Source organism: Mirounga leonina, unplaced genomic scaffold, assembly GCF_011800145.1.
Source record: "Mirounga leonina isolate KUSES-001 unplaced genomic scaffold, KU_Mleo_1.0 Mir_82, whole genome shotgun sequence".
Taxonomy (NCBI): Eukaryota; Metazoa; Chordata; class Mammalia; order Carnivora; family Phocidae; genus Mirounga; species Mirounga leonina.
Genome location: NW_023270825.1, coordinates 10,487,372 through 10,507,087, shown reverse-complemented (window position 1 = coordinate 10,507,087; position 19,716 = coordinate 10,487,372). Strand labels below are relative to the sequence as shown.

The 19,716-nt window shown below is 41.7% G+C and overlaps 1 protein-coding gene across 1 annotated transcript in view; it reads left to right on the top strand.

Moving 5' to 3' along the window:
• The window catches only part of UNC79 (unc-79 homolog, NALCN channel complex subunit), a 193,454-nt gene that overhangs the window by 78,867 nt on the left and 94,871 nt on the right, over window positions 1-19,716 (top strand). Inside the window, exons 18-24 of the mRNA XM_034992429.1 lie at window positions 3,884-4,025; window positions 7,253-7,332; window positions 7,421-7,569; window positions 11,088-11,245; window positions 15,241-15,422; window positions 17,107-17,308; window positions 17,920-18,099. Coding sequence (XP_034848320.1) covers window positions 3,884-4,025; window positions 7,253-7,332; window positions 7,421-7,569; window positions 11,088-11,245; window positions 15,241-15,422; window positions 17,107-17,308; window positions 17,920-18,099 — 1,093 coding nt within the window. The remainder of the gene's footprint in view (window positions 1-3,883; window positions 4,026-7,252; window positions 7,333-7,420; window positions 7,570-11,087; window positions 11,246-15,240; window positions 15,423-17,106; window positions 17,309-17,919; window positions 18,100-19,716) is intronic.

Here is a 19,716-nt window from a genome sequence, read left to right as displayed (position 1 = left end):
GACATCTAGGCTCTTTCCATAGTTTGACTATCGTGGACATTGCTGCTATAAACATTGGGGTGCATGTGCCATTGATGGTATTCTTGAAATAACTTTTATTACAAAGTTCAGATAGCAGTGAATACTACAAAATGTACATATCAAATATCAAGTAAGTAGACTGGAGACAGATATCAAGAATTCCTAGGTAATTCCAGTTTGTAAAACCCATTGACTTCATCAACAACAAGTAAAGGCTTCATTGTATTTTCTGCTTTTCAAGAAAATGGTTTCAGTAGGGAACAACTACTATGTGGCACACATTAGCTACTCCATACATTATTCATTCCCTTTTTAGCCAGTTTTCATTTAAGACACATAACACATATCACCAAAAACCCTCACGCCATCAAAGGGAGGTGAATCTGAATTATTTGGGCCAGTGTTTGCTATCTTCTCTATTTTTTCCTTTCCCCTAATGTTTATCTAAGTAGAAAGTGACTTTTTTTCTCTCAAGATTTTATTTATTTGAGAGAGGAAGTACGAGCAGGGGGAGAAGGGCAGAGGGAGAGGGAGAAACAGAATCCTGTTGAGTGCAGAGCCCGACGCAGGGCTCAATCCCAGGACCTGGAGATCATGACCTGAGCCAAAGTTAGCTGCTTACCCGACTGAACCACCCAGGTGCCCCATAAGTAGAAAGTGACTTCTTAAAAAAATTTTCTTGAGGTATAACATACATGCAGTAAAGTGTTTCTTCAGTTTTTAAATACCTTTCTGCCTACTAAACTCACTTGTCCTACATGTTGCAAAGTAACCTCCCTGGACTGTGGTCTTTCAGCATTGGGTAACTTCACTACAAAACAGTCATAGTCCTGGATGATGTAAAAACAAATTAAAATCAAGATGCTTAGCGTCTAATCAGGGAGATGTCTAAGTAAATGAAAAACTGTTAACGTGATGAGTGTGATGGGAGAGATCTGGGCAAGGGAGCAATGGGGGCAGAAGAGGGACTGCAGATCCAGCTTGGAGGTGTGATGGGAAGGAGAGAGCTCCTGGGCTCATATTTGAAGGAATGGAGTTAGTGAAATGAAGGCGGAGGGGAAAAGAACTTTGGAGACCCAGAAAACTCTGTGTAAATGATCCAGGGGAAAGCAGGGAATGATACGCTCAGGAAACTGGAAGCAGTTGAATGTTGCTAGCGCAGTGAGCAGGATGGGAAGACAGTGAAACCTGGGTCAAGCAAGACAGACTTCGTCTTATTTTCCCATTCATTAAGGGCTCTGTCTGCCAGACTCAGAAGTTTGGGTTTTGTCTTGGTGAATGGGGGATCCTGAAGAATTTAATCAGGGTGGTGATGCAATTTGATGAATTGGAGAAAAGAGAATTTGGAGGATTTGGACCCTGGGGACAGGCATCTAGTCAAGAAGGCTAATGTGGTCACTCAGGAAATGGGGAAGTCTGAATTAAGGCAATGGTGGTGGGAATCAGAGAAGGGGCAGGCCTGGCGGATTTTTAGGCAAGACAGCCAGCTGCGGTTGGTGTTTAGCTGGCATTGAGGTATGGAAAAGTGGAGGGCAAACCCATGTTTTCTGGCTTGGGAGCTGATAACATTGCCATTTATAGAAGAGCATTACAGTAGTAGAAGTGATTTTTTTGGTAGGAGTGGGTATGATGCAGGCACAGTCAGACATAGCGGGTTGAGATGCCTTTTAGATATCCAGGTGGGGGTTGTCATGCCCCGTCAGCTATGTGGATCTGATTTTTTGGAGGAAGGTCAAATAAAAGTTTGGAGCTGCCAGCATATTGTGCTGGGATGTGTGGAATGAGAAGAGAAATGCTAGCTAGCCATGGCTAGTATTCTGGGAAGGACCAGCTCTTAAGAGGGAAAACAGGGAACTGAAGACTTAGAAATGAATTGAGAAGAGGCCAGAGACACACGGGAAAAACCAAGGGAGAGCAAGAACTCCAAAACCAAGGGAGGAGGCAGTTTAGAAAAGGAAGGAGTAGCTGATCATGTCAGGAGAAGAGAGGAAAAATATAAGACTGAAATGTGCCTGGGGATCCTGAGATGGAGGGTCCTCTGTGCCACTGGGGATGAGAGTAATCGTGGATTCCAGTAGCATGTGGCTTAAGAACAGAATCAGCTGAGGATGTGGCTGTGCCAAGTACAGACTTCTGTTTCAGGGAGGGAGTGAGAGGGTGAAGAGGATGGAGGCAGATGCCCCGACCCCTGCCCTGTCCCCAGCAGGCTTTCTGTATTGTGTCCGTTTTCCCAGCACCATCCTGGGAAACAGGGAGAGAAGGAAGCATAAGTATAGAGAAACTGAATCATCAAAACAATCTCCCGTGTGCATGATGCTTTGGACACTTGTCGTGGGCTGAAAATAACACATTTGGAAGTGAAGCTGAAGGATTCTGTTTTCCTCTCCCAAAGGTTTATGGGAGAGATGCTCATCAATAAAAGAGGGCTATGCCGTAGAACATTCCAAACTTCTGGGTGGTCTCCACTGTGTGGGTCAGCCCCCTTCGCTCTTCAGTTCTCTTCCTGGGACAGGCTGGGGACAGGATGGGCGACACCAGTCCCTGCCACCTGGGAGGATGATTCTAGCCCCGTGGGTTATCGAAGAGTCAGTACACAGCAGGGAACTTTTTACCGTAGCGAATTTCATGAAACTCACTTTAGAATTTGATTTAGTGCCTTGCTCATGAGTGACCTAGGGACAGAGTCAGACTTCGCAAAACTGTGAAGTTGGCAGAGATATTCTTCAGGGCCCTCGTATCCTCCATGCTAAGCACTGGTTTTCTTGTGGGTGTCCCTCTGGCACTCCATCAGTGTTGAGCTGGCTGTCAAATAATTCTTGAAAAAAACGTGTACTGGCTAAAGTGTTAGCTAAAAGAGTATGATTTTTAGAAGAGGATATTTGAAGTGGTACTTGAAGGAAAGAAAAAGGCTGGAATTGGAGCTTAACTGGAGATGGATATTTTAAATGGCAGCCATAACCAGTGCTTCCCAATTTCACCTATTTCTGCTGCTGGTTTTATACATATGTATTATATCTGACATGTATTGTCCATAAATGTATCGTGTTTAGTATAGTCACGTGGTGCAGCCCATCTCCAGAACTTTGTCATCTTGCAAAACTGAAATTCTGTACCCACTAAACAAGAACCTCCTGGTTCCCCCCTCCCCTGAGCTGCTGGACAGCTCCATTCTACTTTCGGCATCTTTGAATTTGTCTACGGTAGTGACCTCATATATCTGGAATCATGCAATAATTGTCCTTTTTATGACTGGCTTGTTTCACTTAGCACCGTGTCCTAAAGGTTCACTCACATAGCAGGTGTCAGACTTCCTTCCTTTGTAAGGCTGACTCATGTTTTACTGCATGTATGTAACACATCTTGTCTCTCTGTTCATGTGTCGAGGGACACTTGGCTTGCCATACCTAGCTTTCTTTAACGCATGTTATAGCGATTTCTTGCTCCTAAAAATTTGACGTCTCCAGGACTACCAGTGTGTGTGTCTTAAGTTATTGCTGTGAACCCCGTATTATTCCCTGCCAGTTAAGTACTGTTACTGAACAAAATGTGCACGGATTGGAATCACTTGGTGAGTGGGACATGATCACAGGGAAAGTGGGCCTAGGACGATTTAATGTTTTTGAGATTTTTCCATATTTATTTCAAGGGAATGAAATTGTTTTAGTAACAGCTGATCCAAAGTCCCTTTAATTATTATGGAAGTGAGCTCACATTTGTTCTGAGGCAGGTGTCTTTGTCCTTCAGGGCTCAGCACAGGGCTGGGACACAGCAGGCACTCAGTGGATCTTCATGGAACTGAGCAAAACCATTCTGTACATCCCCAGCGGGCTGCTCACCTGGCTGCTTGTTCTCTTTGTTTCAGGAGCCCACAGACAGCCTTGAGGATAGCCTCCTTTCTTCCAGACCAGAGTTTATCATAGGCCCTGAAGGTGAGGAGGAGGAGAATCCAGCATCCAAGCATGGGGAGAACCCAGGCGATTGCACCGAGCCCACGGAACATGCTGGTGGGTGAACTCTGGCATACCCCAGTTAGCACAGTTCTGATGTTCAGAACCCTGGTTTTTTAAGATTACTGTCGACTTAGGCAAGTCTAGGCTTGGCTTCTCCAGTGGAGACTGGTGCAAATGAACCATTTCCTCTCAGGTCATGAAGTGAACAGATCCAGGATGTGTTTCAAGTAGAGCAAAGTCACTGAGCTGCTTTCTTGGCAGCAGGTGTTAAAATTCAAACTTCTTATCAACAGAACCCACCGTGTGAGCAGTACCTTCCTACTTACGGTGTAGCAGGTTCTCGTGGAGAAGCAGCTATGTATGTACCAAGGCTGGATGACTGAGCGGAGGGTGCTTTCACTCTCAACAGCCACTTAGGGCATTTGGCCATGGCGGAGTGTTTTGGGATAGAGCCGATGGAACTGGAGCTCATGCAGCTTCTGTGACCCCGGTGCTTGGCCAGGACTCTGGACGGGCTCACTGTGTATAGCTGCACACTTTGTGCTCCCAGGCTGGTCGGCTTCGCACAGAGCTGGAGGAAGGACGGCCTCTCTCTAGTTTGCTTGCAGGCTGTGTGTGGGCTAACTGGGGACTGCAGAATGGCAGGCAGGCTTGGAATCATACTCTAGCTCTTCACGGTCTGAAGGAGTTTGGGGGATTTGACATGTGACCCCATGTGCCTTGGGGAAAGCTTGATTTCCAGATCTGCACTGTGGCACTTTGGGAATTTGTACAGGACCTGGAGTAAATAGGACTCATTTTTCATCTTCCTGCTTCCACTACCCTGAACCAGGTGGCCCACCCCCAGAACCAAAGTTTGGGAGTCATGGGCTTTCTGTCATTCCTTCAGGGAATAGCAAACATTGTTAAGTGACTTTTGTGTGAGGTCCGTTATAGCCCTGGGGGTGTCTCATTCAGACCAAGGTCTGAATGAGACATTAGTCTCATTCGTATGAAATGCTTGGTCAGAACTAACTGCTTCTGCATGAATTGTACACATGATCAGCTGAGTATGAATATCTCGGATCACTCTGTTTAGAACCACGGAAACCTAGAAATTGAAAGAACACCTGAGATGACCTGTTTCATTGGTTCTCAGCATGTCCTTGGAGTTGTACACACTCTATGTTGTTTCCTTTGGACCTTCCTTATTTGGAGTGGCAAATGGTGGGGAGACAGGGGCAAGTCCTAATGAGCAGCCCAGGCTGCCCACCCTGCTTTACCCTGAGTGTGCTGACCTGCTCTATTTCATACGTTGGAGTTCTAAGTGAGTTTCTTTAAACAAAATCGTCCATAGGAAAAAACTTGGAAACCTGCTGATCTAATTCAGCCTTCTCACTTTGCAGATGAGGAAAATACATCCCAGGTGGGTGAAACGTGCCCGTGGTCATATAGCTTGTAGTCCTCATTCCTAATTTATGCTTTAGGCTTACGTGCGGCCCTGATGGAGCATCAGGATCGTCTGAGGAGTTGAAACACAGAATGAATGAGCTCCACCCACCACCCCCAATTCTGGGTATATCTGGGGCAGAGATCTGGGAATTAGAAATCCAGATATCAATCCAGGATTGAGACTAGAACCTAGGTGTCCTGAAACCTGGGCCTAGGGCTTCTTTCTGTCAGGCATAAATGCCTAAAGGATGCAAGGATGTCACTTAGGATCCAATAACCTGTACTCTTTGTATACAAATATATCTTTTAAACCCAACATGGCACACAAATCACTTAACTGGCACTTTTATTTATTTATTTATTTAATTCTTTTTTTTTATTGTGTTATGCTAATCACCATACATTACATCATTAGTTTTTGATGTAGTGTTCCATGATTCATTGTTTGCGTATAACCCCCAGTGCTCCATGCAGAATGTGCCCTCTTTAACACCCATCACCAGGATAACCCATCCCCCCACCCCTCTCCCCTCTAGAACCCTCTGTTTGTTTCTCAGAGTCCATAGTCTCTCATGGTTCGTCTCCCCCTCTGATTTCCCCCCCTTCATTTTTCCCTTCTTGCTATCTTCTTCTTCTTTTATTTATTCGTAACATTTTATATGAACAGTGGTTAAAATTAAGCAATTTCTTTTTATGAATGACTCTTTTTCTTGCTTAAACGTTTGCTCTGTTCATCTCCCTCAAACACTTCTTCGGGCTCCTGTCACAGCCTCTGGTCCACTTTCCTGCTTTTATTCCCCACTGTCTTGCAGGTCACAGTTATAAATTGTCTCCTCAGGGAAGCCTCCCTTAATTTTCCTCCAAGACCAGCTTCCCTACTGCTCTGAGCCCAGTCCTGCTTCTGCTCTGTGGGCCTTCAGGCTGTGGTCTTGAACTCCTCTGTCAGAGCAAACGTGTTCAATTGACACGTGTTCTGTGATTCCTCCTTCCTTTCAGACTATTTCCTGTTTCTGCATTTTGTGGCCTGGCACCTATTTCTTGATAGCTGTCAGATATATCCTCCACTAAAAATACTTTTAAAACCCTCACAGTAGAAAAAATAGATTCAAGGGCTGGTAACAAGTGTTTAAAATACATGAAAGCGGAAGATCACCAATGAACTGTTTAATATATACACCAAGAGAGTTTGACTCCCGTTGTCTCTGGTTCCAGGGATTGCCAAAACTTAGAATGGTGATTTGAAAACGTTTTACACTAGTGTCTACATCTGGCTAACTTGTGAATTCTTTTCTCTAGCGTGCCTCAGGTACTATATACTGCCATCCCACCTGTAGGGGCAAAGGTATTAGAGAGACTCACAAGAAGATTAAAGCCGAGTAATTGTTCTGATTTGAATATGCCTAACTTCTTTCAGGTACTCCCTTTGGCATGAGTCCATGGGGTAAATTTCTCCTTAGGTGCTAATACAACTTGAATACATCTCCTTAAAACCTTCTTCTCTCCCTTTCAGTAAGGAAGGCGTTACCTAGCCGGGCACCAGGCCCTTCCAGGTGGCAGCAGAACTCGCTGCCCTTGGGAGCATAGGGTTTGCTTCAGGGAGCCAAGGACATCTGAATATATATGGTGGGCTACATGGAATTTGAGAGCCCTGAATCTAGAAGGTTTCCTGCATGGGCATCATAGAAGGGCTATATGCCACCTTGGAGAGCAAATAAAAACATTACACAAAATGCCTTTTAATATATCATATATTTATTTTCAGTCCTCTTGGTTTTATGGTCTTGATCAGGTCATGAGTGGTGGGAAAAAGGAGGAGCTATGCTAACCTTCATGTAATTATTTCTTCCCAGCAATAAAGAATGACACTGAGAGAAAGTTTTGCTACCAACAGCTTCCAGTAACTTTGAGACTAATATACACCATTTTCCAGGTATATTTTTTGAGATATTTAAATGTTTGATGTGGTAGCATTGCTATTTTAGATTAACTCAGTAGTAACCATGTGGTTCTTTGCGTAGGAAATGGCGAAGTTTGAAGAGCCAGACATTCTTTTTAATATGCTCAATTGCCTGAAGATTCTCTGTCTACATGGAGAGTGTTTATACATTGCTAGAAAAGACCATCCTCAATTTTTAGCCTACATTCAGGATCATATGTTGATTGCAAGGTATGTCTTCCTAGCAGATTTTTGTTGCTGTTGTTGTTGTTTATATTTTAGGCTTTAGCTGTGAAAATCAAAGTTAGGACAAGATTCATCAACTCATTTGGGCCATTTCTCTTAGCCAGGACAGCCGAATCGCCTATGGGAATAACTTTTATTTCTTTTACTGAGTCTAATGTTTAAGTATGTCAACATGAGGAATAGTAAGTTTCTTTGCTAGACACTGTAGAAATAGAAAAAGCAAAATAATGGTTATTTGGTCATCAGTTGTTGGGTGGCTTAAGAGTATAGTGTCCCCTAGGAAAATGTCAACAGGTACTAAGTCACTATTTACATAGTATCATCTAGTACAATATTAGTACGAAAGACTTACTCAATTTCTTACTTGAAATAAAACTGCTAATAGACATCAAAAATCTCTCCACATTTTTGTCTGATAAAGTATTTTTAGAGACTGCTGAAGTATTTTGAGAAAAATAATAAAATATTGCCCTGGATTTATATAGAGTTTTTCTTCCTGAGAAGACAATGACTTAAAATAACTGTTAGAGTCTTCCTAGAAGTAAGTCAGAAAAATATTATCCTCGTTTAAATGTAAGAGGATGAGGTGATGAGAAGAAAGAAGAGGTTGGCTTAGGTTAACTTGGTGACAAAACAGACTTGAGGCTCTATCTGTCTTTTCACTCATTTTGTTCCTTTGTTCATTCATTCATTCAACAGATATTATTGGGGGTTTGCTATGTATGTTATTATTCTAGGCACTTTGGGAATTTGCAATCTAGTTTGGAAGGGGGTGAATGCTATTTATACAGAAGGTGACCACATAATTTATTCTTCACATTGTTAACTTTTGAGAGTAAAGAAGGGGTGATCTTCATAATAACCTCAAATAATTAGTATAATGTAGACCAAGATCTTGGATAAACTAAGATACTTGGTCACCCTGTGTATACGTGAGTCATTGTCAATCCGAGGGATGTGTGATGGATGACTGTTTCGTATAGTTCGGAGGTGGGAGAGGTCATTTCTGGATTACTAGAGAAGGTCTCAGGAGCAGATACCATTGGGATGAGCATTGAGAGGATGATAAAATTTTAACAGGTGGACATTTGAGATGGGCAGAACATTTTGTTGAAAGTGAGAATGTCAAGAGTAAAGATGGCAGAGTTAGAAGGGAGGGACAAGAAGTAAGTAGGGCATACTTAGGTGATACCAAGGTTTTATTTTTTGCTGCATGGGATGATCTTAGGGGAGTAATGGAAAATGAAGCTAGAGAAGTAGGGTGGGGCCCAAGTGTAAAGGGCCTCAAAGATAGGGACTTCACTTAATGATGTTTGGAGACCTATGGAAGATCTTAAAACAATAAACAGGGTCAGAGTTGTACTTTAATAGCGTAAGTATGGAGAAGGAGAGACCCTTAGGGACCACCCACATTTAAGGGAGCATAAAGAGCATGTTGCAAGGGCTTTGGGAATGTCAAGGTATAACACAGAACTTTCTTCTGAGAAGTTTATTAGAAAAGTAAGGGAGAGATCAGATATTTAGAGGGGAAAAGGAGTGGATGTCAAGGATTTTTAGGATAAAGATCTGAAAATATTTATGGTCAGTGCAAGGGATCAGAGAAAGGGGAGTAGCTGGTAGAACTAGGTCCTGGAAGGCAAGACTATGTGATCAAGAATGAAGGGTGGGTGGAAGAGAGGAAGGATGCTCTTTTCTTTGAAAGGAGATATATTTTGGGGAAAAGAGAAATGAAGTGTCAAGGGGAGCTCATTACTAAACCTTAAGAGTAGTGTGTCCTGATGTCTTTTCCTGAGAGGTAGGAGGATAGAGATTAGGTTGGGAGCTCAAGGAACATGGAAAAAAGTATGGAATAAGCTCACAGAGGAAAGCAGTAGGGTGTCGACAAGAAGTAATCGAAGAATGGCCAGCTTCAGCATCAAGCTGAACTTAGCTAGTACCAGTTTGTGGTGGACCAAGTTAGTAGGAATTAGTAGGACCAAGTTGTTCTGGGGTCTGAGAGTGGAGGGGCAATGTGGGTTTATTCAGGAGTAGGGATTTGTGATTTGATTATGGTGGAAGTCAGGGGGACGAGAAATTTTGGAGTGAGGAAATGGTTGACTCTGAGATCCAGTCTAACGTGGGAGGCAAATGAAATCAGAAGAGGATTGATGTTTGGGAGAAGAGTATGGAAAGGAGGGAAAAGAAGTTTTAGTCATGATTGGGAATATTTTGGATGGGGACACTGTTCAACCCAGTACAGAAGCATAGAATGGGAAAAGTGGAGAGTCTCCAGAAGTTTCCTCGTGATAAAATGGGAATTCTACAGGTGGAACAGGAGGAGCTGGTGGAAGGGTAGACCTGGCTGACCTGGATGTGGGGCACAGTAGGACTGATCTGAAGAGATGGATGACCAAGTCCAGGCAAAAACCATGAAGGAGTAGGGCTGGGAGTTAGGCAGAAGCTCTGTTCATTCCGTGGGAGTGGGACTACTAAGTAGGCCAACTTTTGTTGTTAAAGCAGCCTCTAAAGGGGGTGCCAGGGTGGCTGAGTTGGTTGAGTGTCCAACTCTTGATTTCGGCTCAGGTCATGATCTCAGGGTCTTGAGATCGAGCCCCGAGTCTGGCTCCTCACTGAGCATAGAGCCTGCTTGACATTGTCTCTCTCTGTCCCTCTGCCCTTCCCCCCACTCTCTAAACAAACAAACGCAGTCTCTACAGGACATTTACCCAGGCCAAAGAGATTACTGGTGCTGTGGGATCTCTGGCTCAGCCTTTGGGCTACATAGCCTAGGTTTTTCCTCAAAGTACCACTCTGACACAAAAGCCATGATGAACAATGTAGGGATCTGGGGAAAAGGACACTATCTTCCTGATTTCAAACAAGGCTGCTGTAGAGAAATGGGAAAGCCATAGGGGACTGGTGAAATCCAGGCTTTTTTGTCACCAGGGCGGTTTTCTAGCAGTGCTGCGTGCGGTTTGCTTCCTTCAACTACCTTGATCAGCCTGGGTTTTGTGTTCACTCTTATGATAAGGAAGGGGAGGACCTTGACTGACAGCCCTGCTAGTTGGTGGAGAGGCTGTTCTTAATAGAAATAGAGTTGTTCTTTGCTAGAATAAAGAGGAAAGGCTGCTGGGCAGGCAAAGCTCTCCAGATATTCACTGAAAGAAAATTTAAAAAAAAATCACTCTTCACCCCACCATCTTAACAGAACTAATAATCAATTTTGTATATTTTTAAGTCATTGCTCATTTATATATGGGAATTTCTAATATATAATTTTTATTTTTTATGTTTAAGTGTAGTATTAAGTGTTATTTTTCTATGCTGTTACATAGAAGTAATTTCTTTAAAAAAAATGAACACAACAGATTAGGAAAGGTTTATCAGAGGTGGATGACTGTAATTTCACCAAAAGCATCCTTACCGGCTGCCTGTTAACTACATTTCCCATAAACTGAGGTAATTGTGTTTGTTTTCTAGAAAAGTTATCGTAACTGTAACCACTTTGCTTATTGCTCCCTCAGCCTGTGGAGAGTCGTCAAATCCGAGTTCTCCCAACTATCTTCATTGGCGGTTCCTCTGCTTCTCCATGCTTTGTCACTTCCTCATGGTGCTGACATCTTCTGGACAATCATAAATGGCAATTTCAACAGCAAAGACTGGAAGATGAGGTTTGAAGCAGGTACCTCTGTATTAGCTTAAAAATTCTCTGGGGGGTGGGGGGGCCACAAGGTAAACCAGATGTCCAGTCATGACGTCTCTTGTTGACCCTCCTTTCTTTTTAAATTTTCTTTTAAAGATTTTATTTATGTATTTATTTATTCATTTAGAGGGAGAGAGGGAGAGGATGCACACAAGTGGGGAGACACGGGGAGGGAGAGAGAGAATCTCAAGCAGACTCTTCCCTGAGCACAGAGCCTGATGCAAGGCTTGATCTCATGACCCTGAGATCATGACCTGAGCCAAAATCCTCCTTTCTTTTTAAAGAGTACTGCCTTCCTTGATGGTGTTCTTTAGTGGTTCGACTTAACTGAGCTTCCTTTATAATAGTATTTTGCTGAGTGGTCCTCAGGTAGGATGACCCTGTTCAGGTTTGCCTAGGATAGTCCTAGTTTATGCCTGTTGTCCAGGTGTATTTATTAATTGTCTGCTTGTTTACTCCCAAATGGATCCTGGCTTGAATGATAAATTATACAGTCAACATGATACAGATATTATGTAGTCAATATAATATATAATACGACATGATACAATAGGTTACTTGTATCAAAGTAACTGGGAATGTTCCTTAAACACGCAGTTGGGCCCCATTCCTAGACCTACTGAATTAGAATCTTAGGGGGTAAGGCCGGGAATGGATGTTTTTAACAAGGTATCCAGGTAATTCAGTGAAGTTTGAGAATCTCTGCTGTTAGCCCCTTTCCACTGAAGTATCAGGGATGAAGTCTGGGGCCGTGATTGGTGTGATTTCCTGGTGCTTAGAATGGCAAGTTCTCAGAGGAATATGGTAAGGAAGGAACCTGGACACGTTCTCTTAGCCTCACATCGGCCGCCTTCACTGTCACCCCCATCTGCTAGGACTCCCATTCTTGGGAGCAGCAAGCAGGGCCCTCAGTGCCATGGTGTGCCTTATCAGAATGGGTCTGTGTGTTTCAAAGTCTCCAAAATTTGGCAAAGAAATGGAAGTTCCATTAGGTCAGTTAACTACTACACATTCACTAATATGTGGCCACCTCAAAGAGTTCTTACGTTTTAATGCCCCAGGAACCCCTGGGGCTGGTTTATAGGATAACAACTGATATTGCAGACAATTAGAGTAACACTTCCTGGCCCTGGGCCACCTGGTATTAGCAACATTTTACAACTATTTAAACACAAATAAAGCAGATGAATATTTATGCTCTTTCATTCCAGTTTAAGGATTAGATTTTCCTGAATCCCAGCTCTGATGATGTCACTTTTCCATTCAAAAAAGCATGGAGAATAAAGTTCAAAGTCCTTACACAGATAGTCAAAGCCTCTCCAGGTCTAACGGCGAGTGTTTGCAGCCTCATTTCCCGCTCTTCTTTCTGACATTCCTTCGCAACTTTCCCATTGCTTCCTGCTTCCCTCACCCTTGTCTTGGCCACTCTGCTCTCCATCTGAAATCCTCTTCGCTTCAAGGTCCATTCACAGACCACCTCCACCCGATCCACCTTCCAATGCCACCAGTGAGTTCCACCTTTTTGGTTCCCTCAGTGGAAAATTATTTCTTTGTCCCTTGGTCTCCTTGGCATTTTATTTGCACCTCATCAGTGGTATCTGTAGCTCTTTAGATTATGTTTCGGTTATAGCCGTACCTGTCTTATTTCTTTAGTCGACTTGACTTTTAAGCCAAGACTTGGGGATGATTCATGTATTAGTGTGCGTAGGTTGCTCAGGTTGTAACAGAATACCACAGGCTGGGGGGCTTAAACAACAGACATTTATTTTTTTCACAGTTCTGGATGCTGGGAAGTCTGAGATCAAGGAACATATGGTTCCTTAGTGAGGGCGTTCTTTCTGTCTTGTAGATGACTGCCTCCTCTCTGTGTCCCCACATGGCAGAGAGAAAGTTAGAGAGCTCTGGTTCCCTTCCTCTTCTTATAAGGATACAAATCCCATCATGGGGGGTCCTACCTCATGACTTCATTTAAACCTAATTATCTCCCAAAGGCCCCACCTCTGAATGCCATCACAATGGGGGTTAGGGCTTCAACATACGGATTTTATGTGGGGGAGAGGAACACAAACATGGAGTCCATAACGATTCATTTTTCCACTTACTTCCATCCTCCTTCAAGTATCTAGGGTAGTTTCTTAGTTTTATATATATATATATATATATATACACACACACACACACACACACACATACACACACACGTATATATATGTATATGTATATACATGTGTATGTATACCTATATGTATATGTACATATACATATATATTTGTGTATATATACATATATATCTTAAGTATATATTTTAAATATCTATAAATATATTTTTAAGTATATATTTTTAAAATAAGTGAATTGGTGAATAAGTGAAAATAAGTGAAATGGTATATGTACTAGGCACTATGGGACGTATAAGAGCAGATGCCTCCTCTCAAGAAGATACTCATTTAATTGATGAAACCATATGAACATGTAGGAGGTTAAGAAATTAACACTATAAATATAATTCAAGACCACAAAAGAAGATATGTCATATAGCTATATATGAGCATACAAATGTCTTATGTAAATGAACAGGATGTAAATGAGTAGTATTTTTGCAGGAGTTCATGGGACTGAAGGGCCACTCTAGGTCAGAGTAGACTTTTACAGAACAGGTAGAATTTCAGCAGCAGATTCTTTAAGGATGATAGAACATCAATAAGCAGAGAGGAACGGAAAGAATATTCTAGGTTGCTGGAATAGCTTAAGCGAAGTACTGAGATGTTTTATTTTCATGGCACTGTATTACTTCACTAGCTACTTTAACTTTTTATGAAGCCATGTTTTAAGAGTACCTGGAATCATTTAACATAGATTTGCAGAATAATTACAAATCCGTCTCTGACTGACTTACAGAGTTGTTGGGGGATGGGTGAAATAGGTGATGGGGATTAATGTGCACACCTGCCATGATGAACACTGAGTAATGTATGGAATTGTCGAATCACTATATTATACACATGAATCTAATATAACACTGCATGTTAACTATACTGGAATTAAAATAAAAAACTTAATTAGCGACACCTAGGTGGTTCAGTCAGTTAAGCATCTGCTTTCGGCTCAGGTCATAATCCCAGGGTCCTGGGATCCAGCCCTGAGTTGGGCTCCCTGCTCAGCAGGGAGTCTGCTCTTCCCTCTGCCCTTCTCCCTGCTCGTGCTCTTTCTCTCTCTCATTCACTCTCTGTCAAATAAATAAGTAAAATCTTTTTAAAAAATTTAATTATGGGGCGGCCTGGGTGGTTCAGTCAGTTAAGAATCTGCTTTTGGCTCAGGTCATGATCTCAAGGTCCTGGGATCGAGCCCCACATTGGGCTCCCTGCTTGGTGGGGAGTCTGCTTCTCTCTCTCCCTCCACCCGTTCCCATGCTTGTGCTCTTTCTCTCGCTTGCTCTCTCTCTCAAATAAATAAAATCTTTAAAAAAATTTAATAAAAAAAGAAATCCTATCAAGTAAGCATGCACCTATTGCATATAAAAAATATATGGCTGCCCTAGCCCTAGGAAGTCTGTTTGTTGTCACTTCACATCATGACATACTAAGAGTGCAGTAGGGGGATCCAGAATCTAAAGCCAGGTCTGGTGGGCACCTCCTGTCTCCCTGTGTGGTCCACAGAAGGGCCTATGGAATGGACAAGGAAATGAGCATGGAGGCATAGTTTGAAGTGTGGTTTGCATTAAACAATGAGGAAGAACATAAAAAAAAGGGCAACCCACTGTTAAATCAAGGCTACCCAGCAGAAAAGTACTGCACTAGGTAGAAACGGTCTCTTTCACACAGATGAAATGGAACATTCAAGAAGGTGGCATTAGAATTTCCTTTTGGTTTCTCAAAACAGGGTGTGGGAGCCCCAGAGTTGACTTTTTCTTTGTGGGTTCAGTTCTTGTCTAAGTAAGTGTCCCATTTTTTTGTCCTCTGCCTTTTACACTGCAGTGGAAAAAGTGGCTGTAATTTGTAGATTTTTGGATATTCACTCAGTGACCAAAAACCACCTGCTGAAGTACTCCCTGGCACATGCCTTTTGCTGCTTTCTGACAGCTGTGGAGGACGTCAACCCAGCAGTGGCTACCAGGGCCGGTCTCCTGCTTGACACCATAAAGAGGCCAGCATTGCAGGTGACGTCCCTCCGATGTGTGTTGTCTGCTCCACGGATGGTGTTCTGCTCTGCTAAACACATACAGTACTGATGATGAGGACAGCAAGAACAGTGGGAACTTTTAAATGGGGAAAAACATCCAGAAACACACCTTATTAAAGACCTCTTGTTTTTATTTCTTAGTACTTTGTTTGCAGTCTTTGTCCATATGGTGATACCACTTTTGACAGAGACAGTAATTGTGTAACTCTTTCTGTGTGGCAGATTTTTGAACTAGGCTGGTTTATCTTATACTATTTAGCTGGCTCCTAGGCTGGGAGCTTTTGTCATTAGAGGCTAGATACTAAGAGAAATCATCTCTGTGATGAATTATAGTATAAATCAAAGCAAGACCTGAGAAGGCAAATATGCCTTCCAAAATGAAAGTCAAAGGAACATGAAATATGAGACCTAGAGAGAGTTGCTTATTTATTTTATTTGGCACCTTTATTTTATAATTGAAGAAACCAAGTCTCAGAGAGACACTGTGACTCTCCAAAGGACACAGGGTGAGTTAGTGGAAGAACCGAGAGGCTAGAACCTCCAAAGTACTGATCTCCTGATTTTCCACATTGGCACCCTGTTTATTACTATATCATTGTAATTAAAACTAATAATAATGGCAAGAGCTAAAATTTGTCAAACAGATACTGCCTGTCCAGGACAGTGTATTAAGTGTCTCATCATCCATTGTCTCATTTAATCACCATGATAACCTTGTGGGTTCCCATTTTACAGATAGAGAAGCCAAGGGTTGGAAAGGGTAGGTGACTTTCCCAGGGTCACATGGCAGTACATGGCAGAGCAGACTCAGGTTCTGAGTCATAATGAAGTCCATGTTCTTAATTATATCTGTGTCTATTCACTGCTTCCTGTAAAAGAGACCAAGAAGAAAGTGCAGGATCTGAGAAATTCAGTGGTTATCCTGACTGTGGACCCACACCCTCCCTTATAAAAATTCCCAGTTGTCTTCTGGATGCTCCTTCTCTGTTGGTCTTAAGAAGACTAGGTAGTCTTCCAGCCCAGAGCCTGGGATGTAGGAGGACCTCAGTAGAGGAGAATTGAATGAGTTGATAGAATGCTTGGATGAATTATGGTTTTTAAGTTTCATTCAGTTTAGGAAAGGGGGAATGGTAAGCAGAGTCATATAATGGAGAAATGGGTGCTCAATCTAGTCCAACTTGATTTTTTAAGATTCTGTGTGCCACTCACATTCCAAGAAGACAAAATGAGTTTATTTTCTTTTAGAACCATGGCATTTAGCATTGAAAGGGAATTAGAAAACCATATTGTGTATTCTAAAATGTAGCTTTGGAAGTATGCTTCTTTTAATAGAAACTACAGACGTTGAAAAAAGAAACATTGGTTTGAGAGCATTTGGATTAAGTGGTTATTAATGAATACATCTGAAAACCAATAACATACATTTAGTTTAGATTTCTGAACTAAAATTCAAGATGTATTGTACAATTGGGAGAAGTTCCTCTCCTGCATTTTATTTCTACCAAACTTGCAATCAAAGAAGATTTCAATTGGATTCTTCTACATTATATGTATGGATTGAGGAGGTTTTGTCTTGTTTCACTGACTTTGCTTAGTGTATTTGCTTTGAAGTAACTTAGATGTTTACTTCTGACTAAACTTTCTTCCCCCCTTTGCCCCAGGGTCTGTGTCTCTGTCTCGATTTCCAGTTCGATACTGTGGTTAAAGACAGACCCACAATACTGAGCAAACTTTTACTCCTGCATTTTCTTAAGCAAGATATTCCTGCCTTGAGCTGGGAGTTCTTTGTCAACAGATTTGAGACACTTTCTTTGGAAGCTCAGCTACATTTGGATTGTAACAAAGAATTTCCTTTTCCTACAAGTAAGCAAAACAAAGAACTTGCTTTAAACTATCTGCTAGGCAGACCATACTCTACATGTAGCTTAATTTCCCATTATGGAGGATGCTCTGACTTCATGAACTCAGTTTATTAAATATTTATTGAGTAACTCTGTAGTAATCCATAGATCAACTAGTTTCTGGCATTCCAAAAACAAAACTCTTCACATTTCCTTGAGGACCTATGATAACCATTTGTGACTGTGTGTTCCTTAAATGATTCAGTTCTCATGTTTACAGTGTTTGTGAGCAATTTTGTGAGATATATCTGCACCTTGCAAATTCATTCTTGCATGCTTATGACCTACAGCTCTAAATAGATGGGAAAAGAGGGTCACTCAACTATGTATTCAGTGATAATAAAAAAAATTAGACATGTAATCTTACGGTCTAAGCAGAAAAATCATAGGCAATAGTCATGATAGGCAGTAGTCACAAATTTTTATATAAGACTACCATGAATGAGAGGTGAATGATTCATGTGTCCACGAAAGATGTATTTTAATCCTGAAAATATGCACAGATGGATTATTTCAAACTCGCTGTGCTACATAGTCCATTAAAGAAAATAATGTCTGATTCCTTTTGCAAAGCTATCACTGCTGTAAGGACCAATGTCGCTAACCTCAGTGACGCAGCATTGTGGAAGATCAAGAGGGCTCGTTTTGCAAGGAACCGCCAGAAGAGTGTGCGTTCTCTGAGAGACAGCGTGAAGGGGCCCGTGGAATCCAAGAGGGCACTCTCCCTCCCTGAGACCTTGACCTCCAAAATTCGTTGAGTATCTTCTTCCCTCCTTCCTTTAAATCTGTTTAATGTCTTTCTGAGGCTGCCTTGTCTTGTTGAATGTTCATAGAGAGTAGCATATTTAGCCAACTGAGCTCCTTCAATAGGTTTGGGCTTCACATTCCCTAGAGGGTCACCCCAAGAATGTCAGTGCTCTGGGGGGGCTTTTTCCAGTTTGTGGGTGAAGCAAAGCCCTGGTCCAGCAATAGATTGTTTTGTAATGCAGAAGGCAGCAAATCCACTGATGCTTGGCCAGAAACGTAGAAGCAGCATCTGCTCCCGAGTCCTAGGATAGGAAGGTGTGCACCACCAACCTTGTAACCTAAGAGCTTCCTGAAGAAGACTGGGACAGGTCAGACCCATGGCAGCTGAGGTGGTAGAGTGGAAGTTTGGAGTGCATTTGCTTTTCATGTATGATGGAGACAGCCAAACAAGCTCCCAGACAAACCAAAAATAATGGTTGCTTTTGAAAAGGAAAAACCAAGCTGAGGAGAAGTTGAATTTCTGTGCAGCTTCACCGGATAATTTATAAATAAAAATAAACTTCATCGCCAATTTTAAAAAAGACCATATATACTTGTTTTATAAAGGTCTTTCTTTGTATTGCACTTTGAAAGAGAACACAATTTTCCCTAAATTACCAGATGACTAAATGAACTCTAATGATTAGCAATGGCTCATGAATGACAAATAATTAAAAATTCATAACTAAATCACCATACTAGTGAATGAGTATATTTAAATATGATACTAACTTTTGTAAAATTTATCTAGTGATTTAATTTTTAAATAACTGCTGTGAAATTCATAACATAACACCCTAAAACATACTTCTTATCCTGTTGGAAGTGGAAAGTTTTGCTTTTTTCATTGACATGTATTAAAAGACAGCCTTATATAACGTAATCATTTTTAATCACAAATATGATTTGATTTTTTTAAATCACATTTTTCCCTATTTTATGATAAGCAGTGAAAATGTGGTATTGTGAACTTTAGAAGAAGTCAATGAAAGCCCTTCAAGCAATCAATAGCTCAGTTTTTCAGGGAGCAAAGATTATAGCAGGTGGCCATTTAAGAATAACCTGTAGGAGCCTAGGCCCCAGGGAAGACTGAATCAGATCCTAGAAACCAATATCTAGATTAAATAAATTTACCATTTCTATGAATTTCCCAGCTCTTTTATAACTTAACCAGCCACTTTGGGATATCAAGTTTACTTATTGTTCCTTCTTGTTAATTGATTCACATGACAATTTTGAAGATTAAGAATTGAAGTAACACTGAAGGATGTTCTTGAGATTCACATAAAAACCACAAAGCTTTTGTGATGCAAACATCTTTTGTGCCATGTTAATTACAAGGAGGAAAACTAAACTTAAACCTGCCCCTACTATCCAGTGAGTTAGCGCTGAGTGTGTTTTCTAGGCTCAAGTTGTTTTTAATGCTTATTTAAATAGAGTTGTTGTTGATTTTTAAGCTATGAGGTTGACCAGGCATGAGCAGTCTGCTCCAGCTCTCGGTGGGACACCCGAACAGACACCAGGTGGGTACTTCTGACGTGGAAGGGCTGTGTGCAAGTGTCTATCCCAGGTGGACAAGGTAAA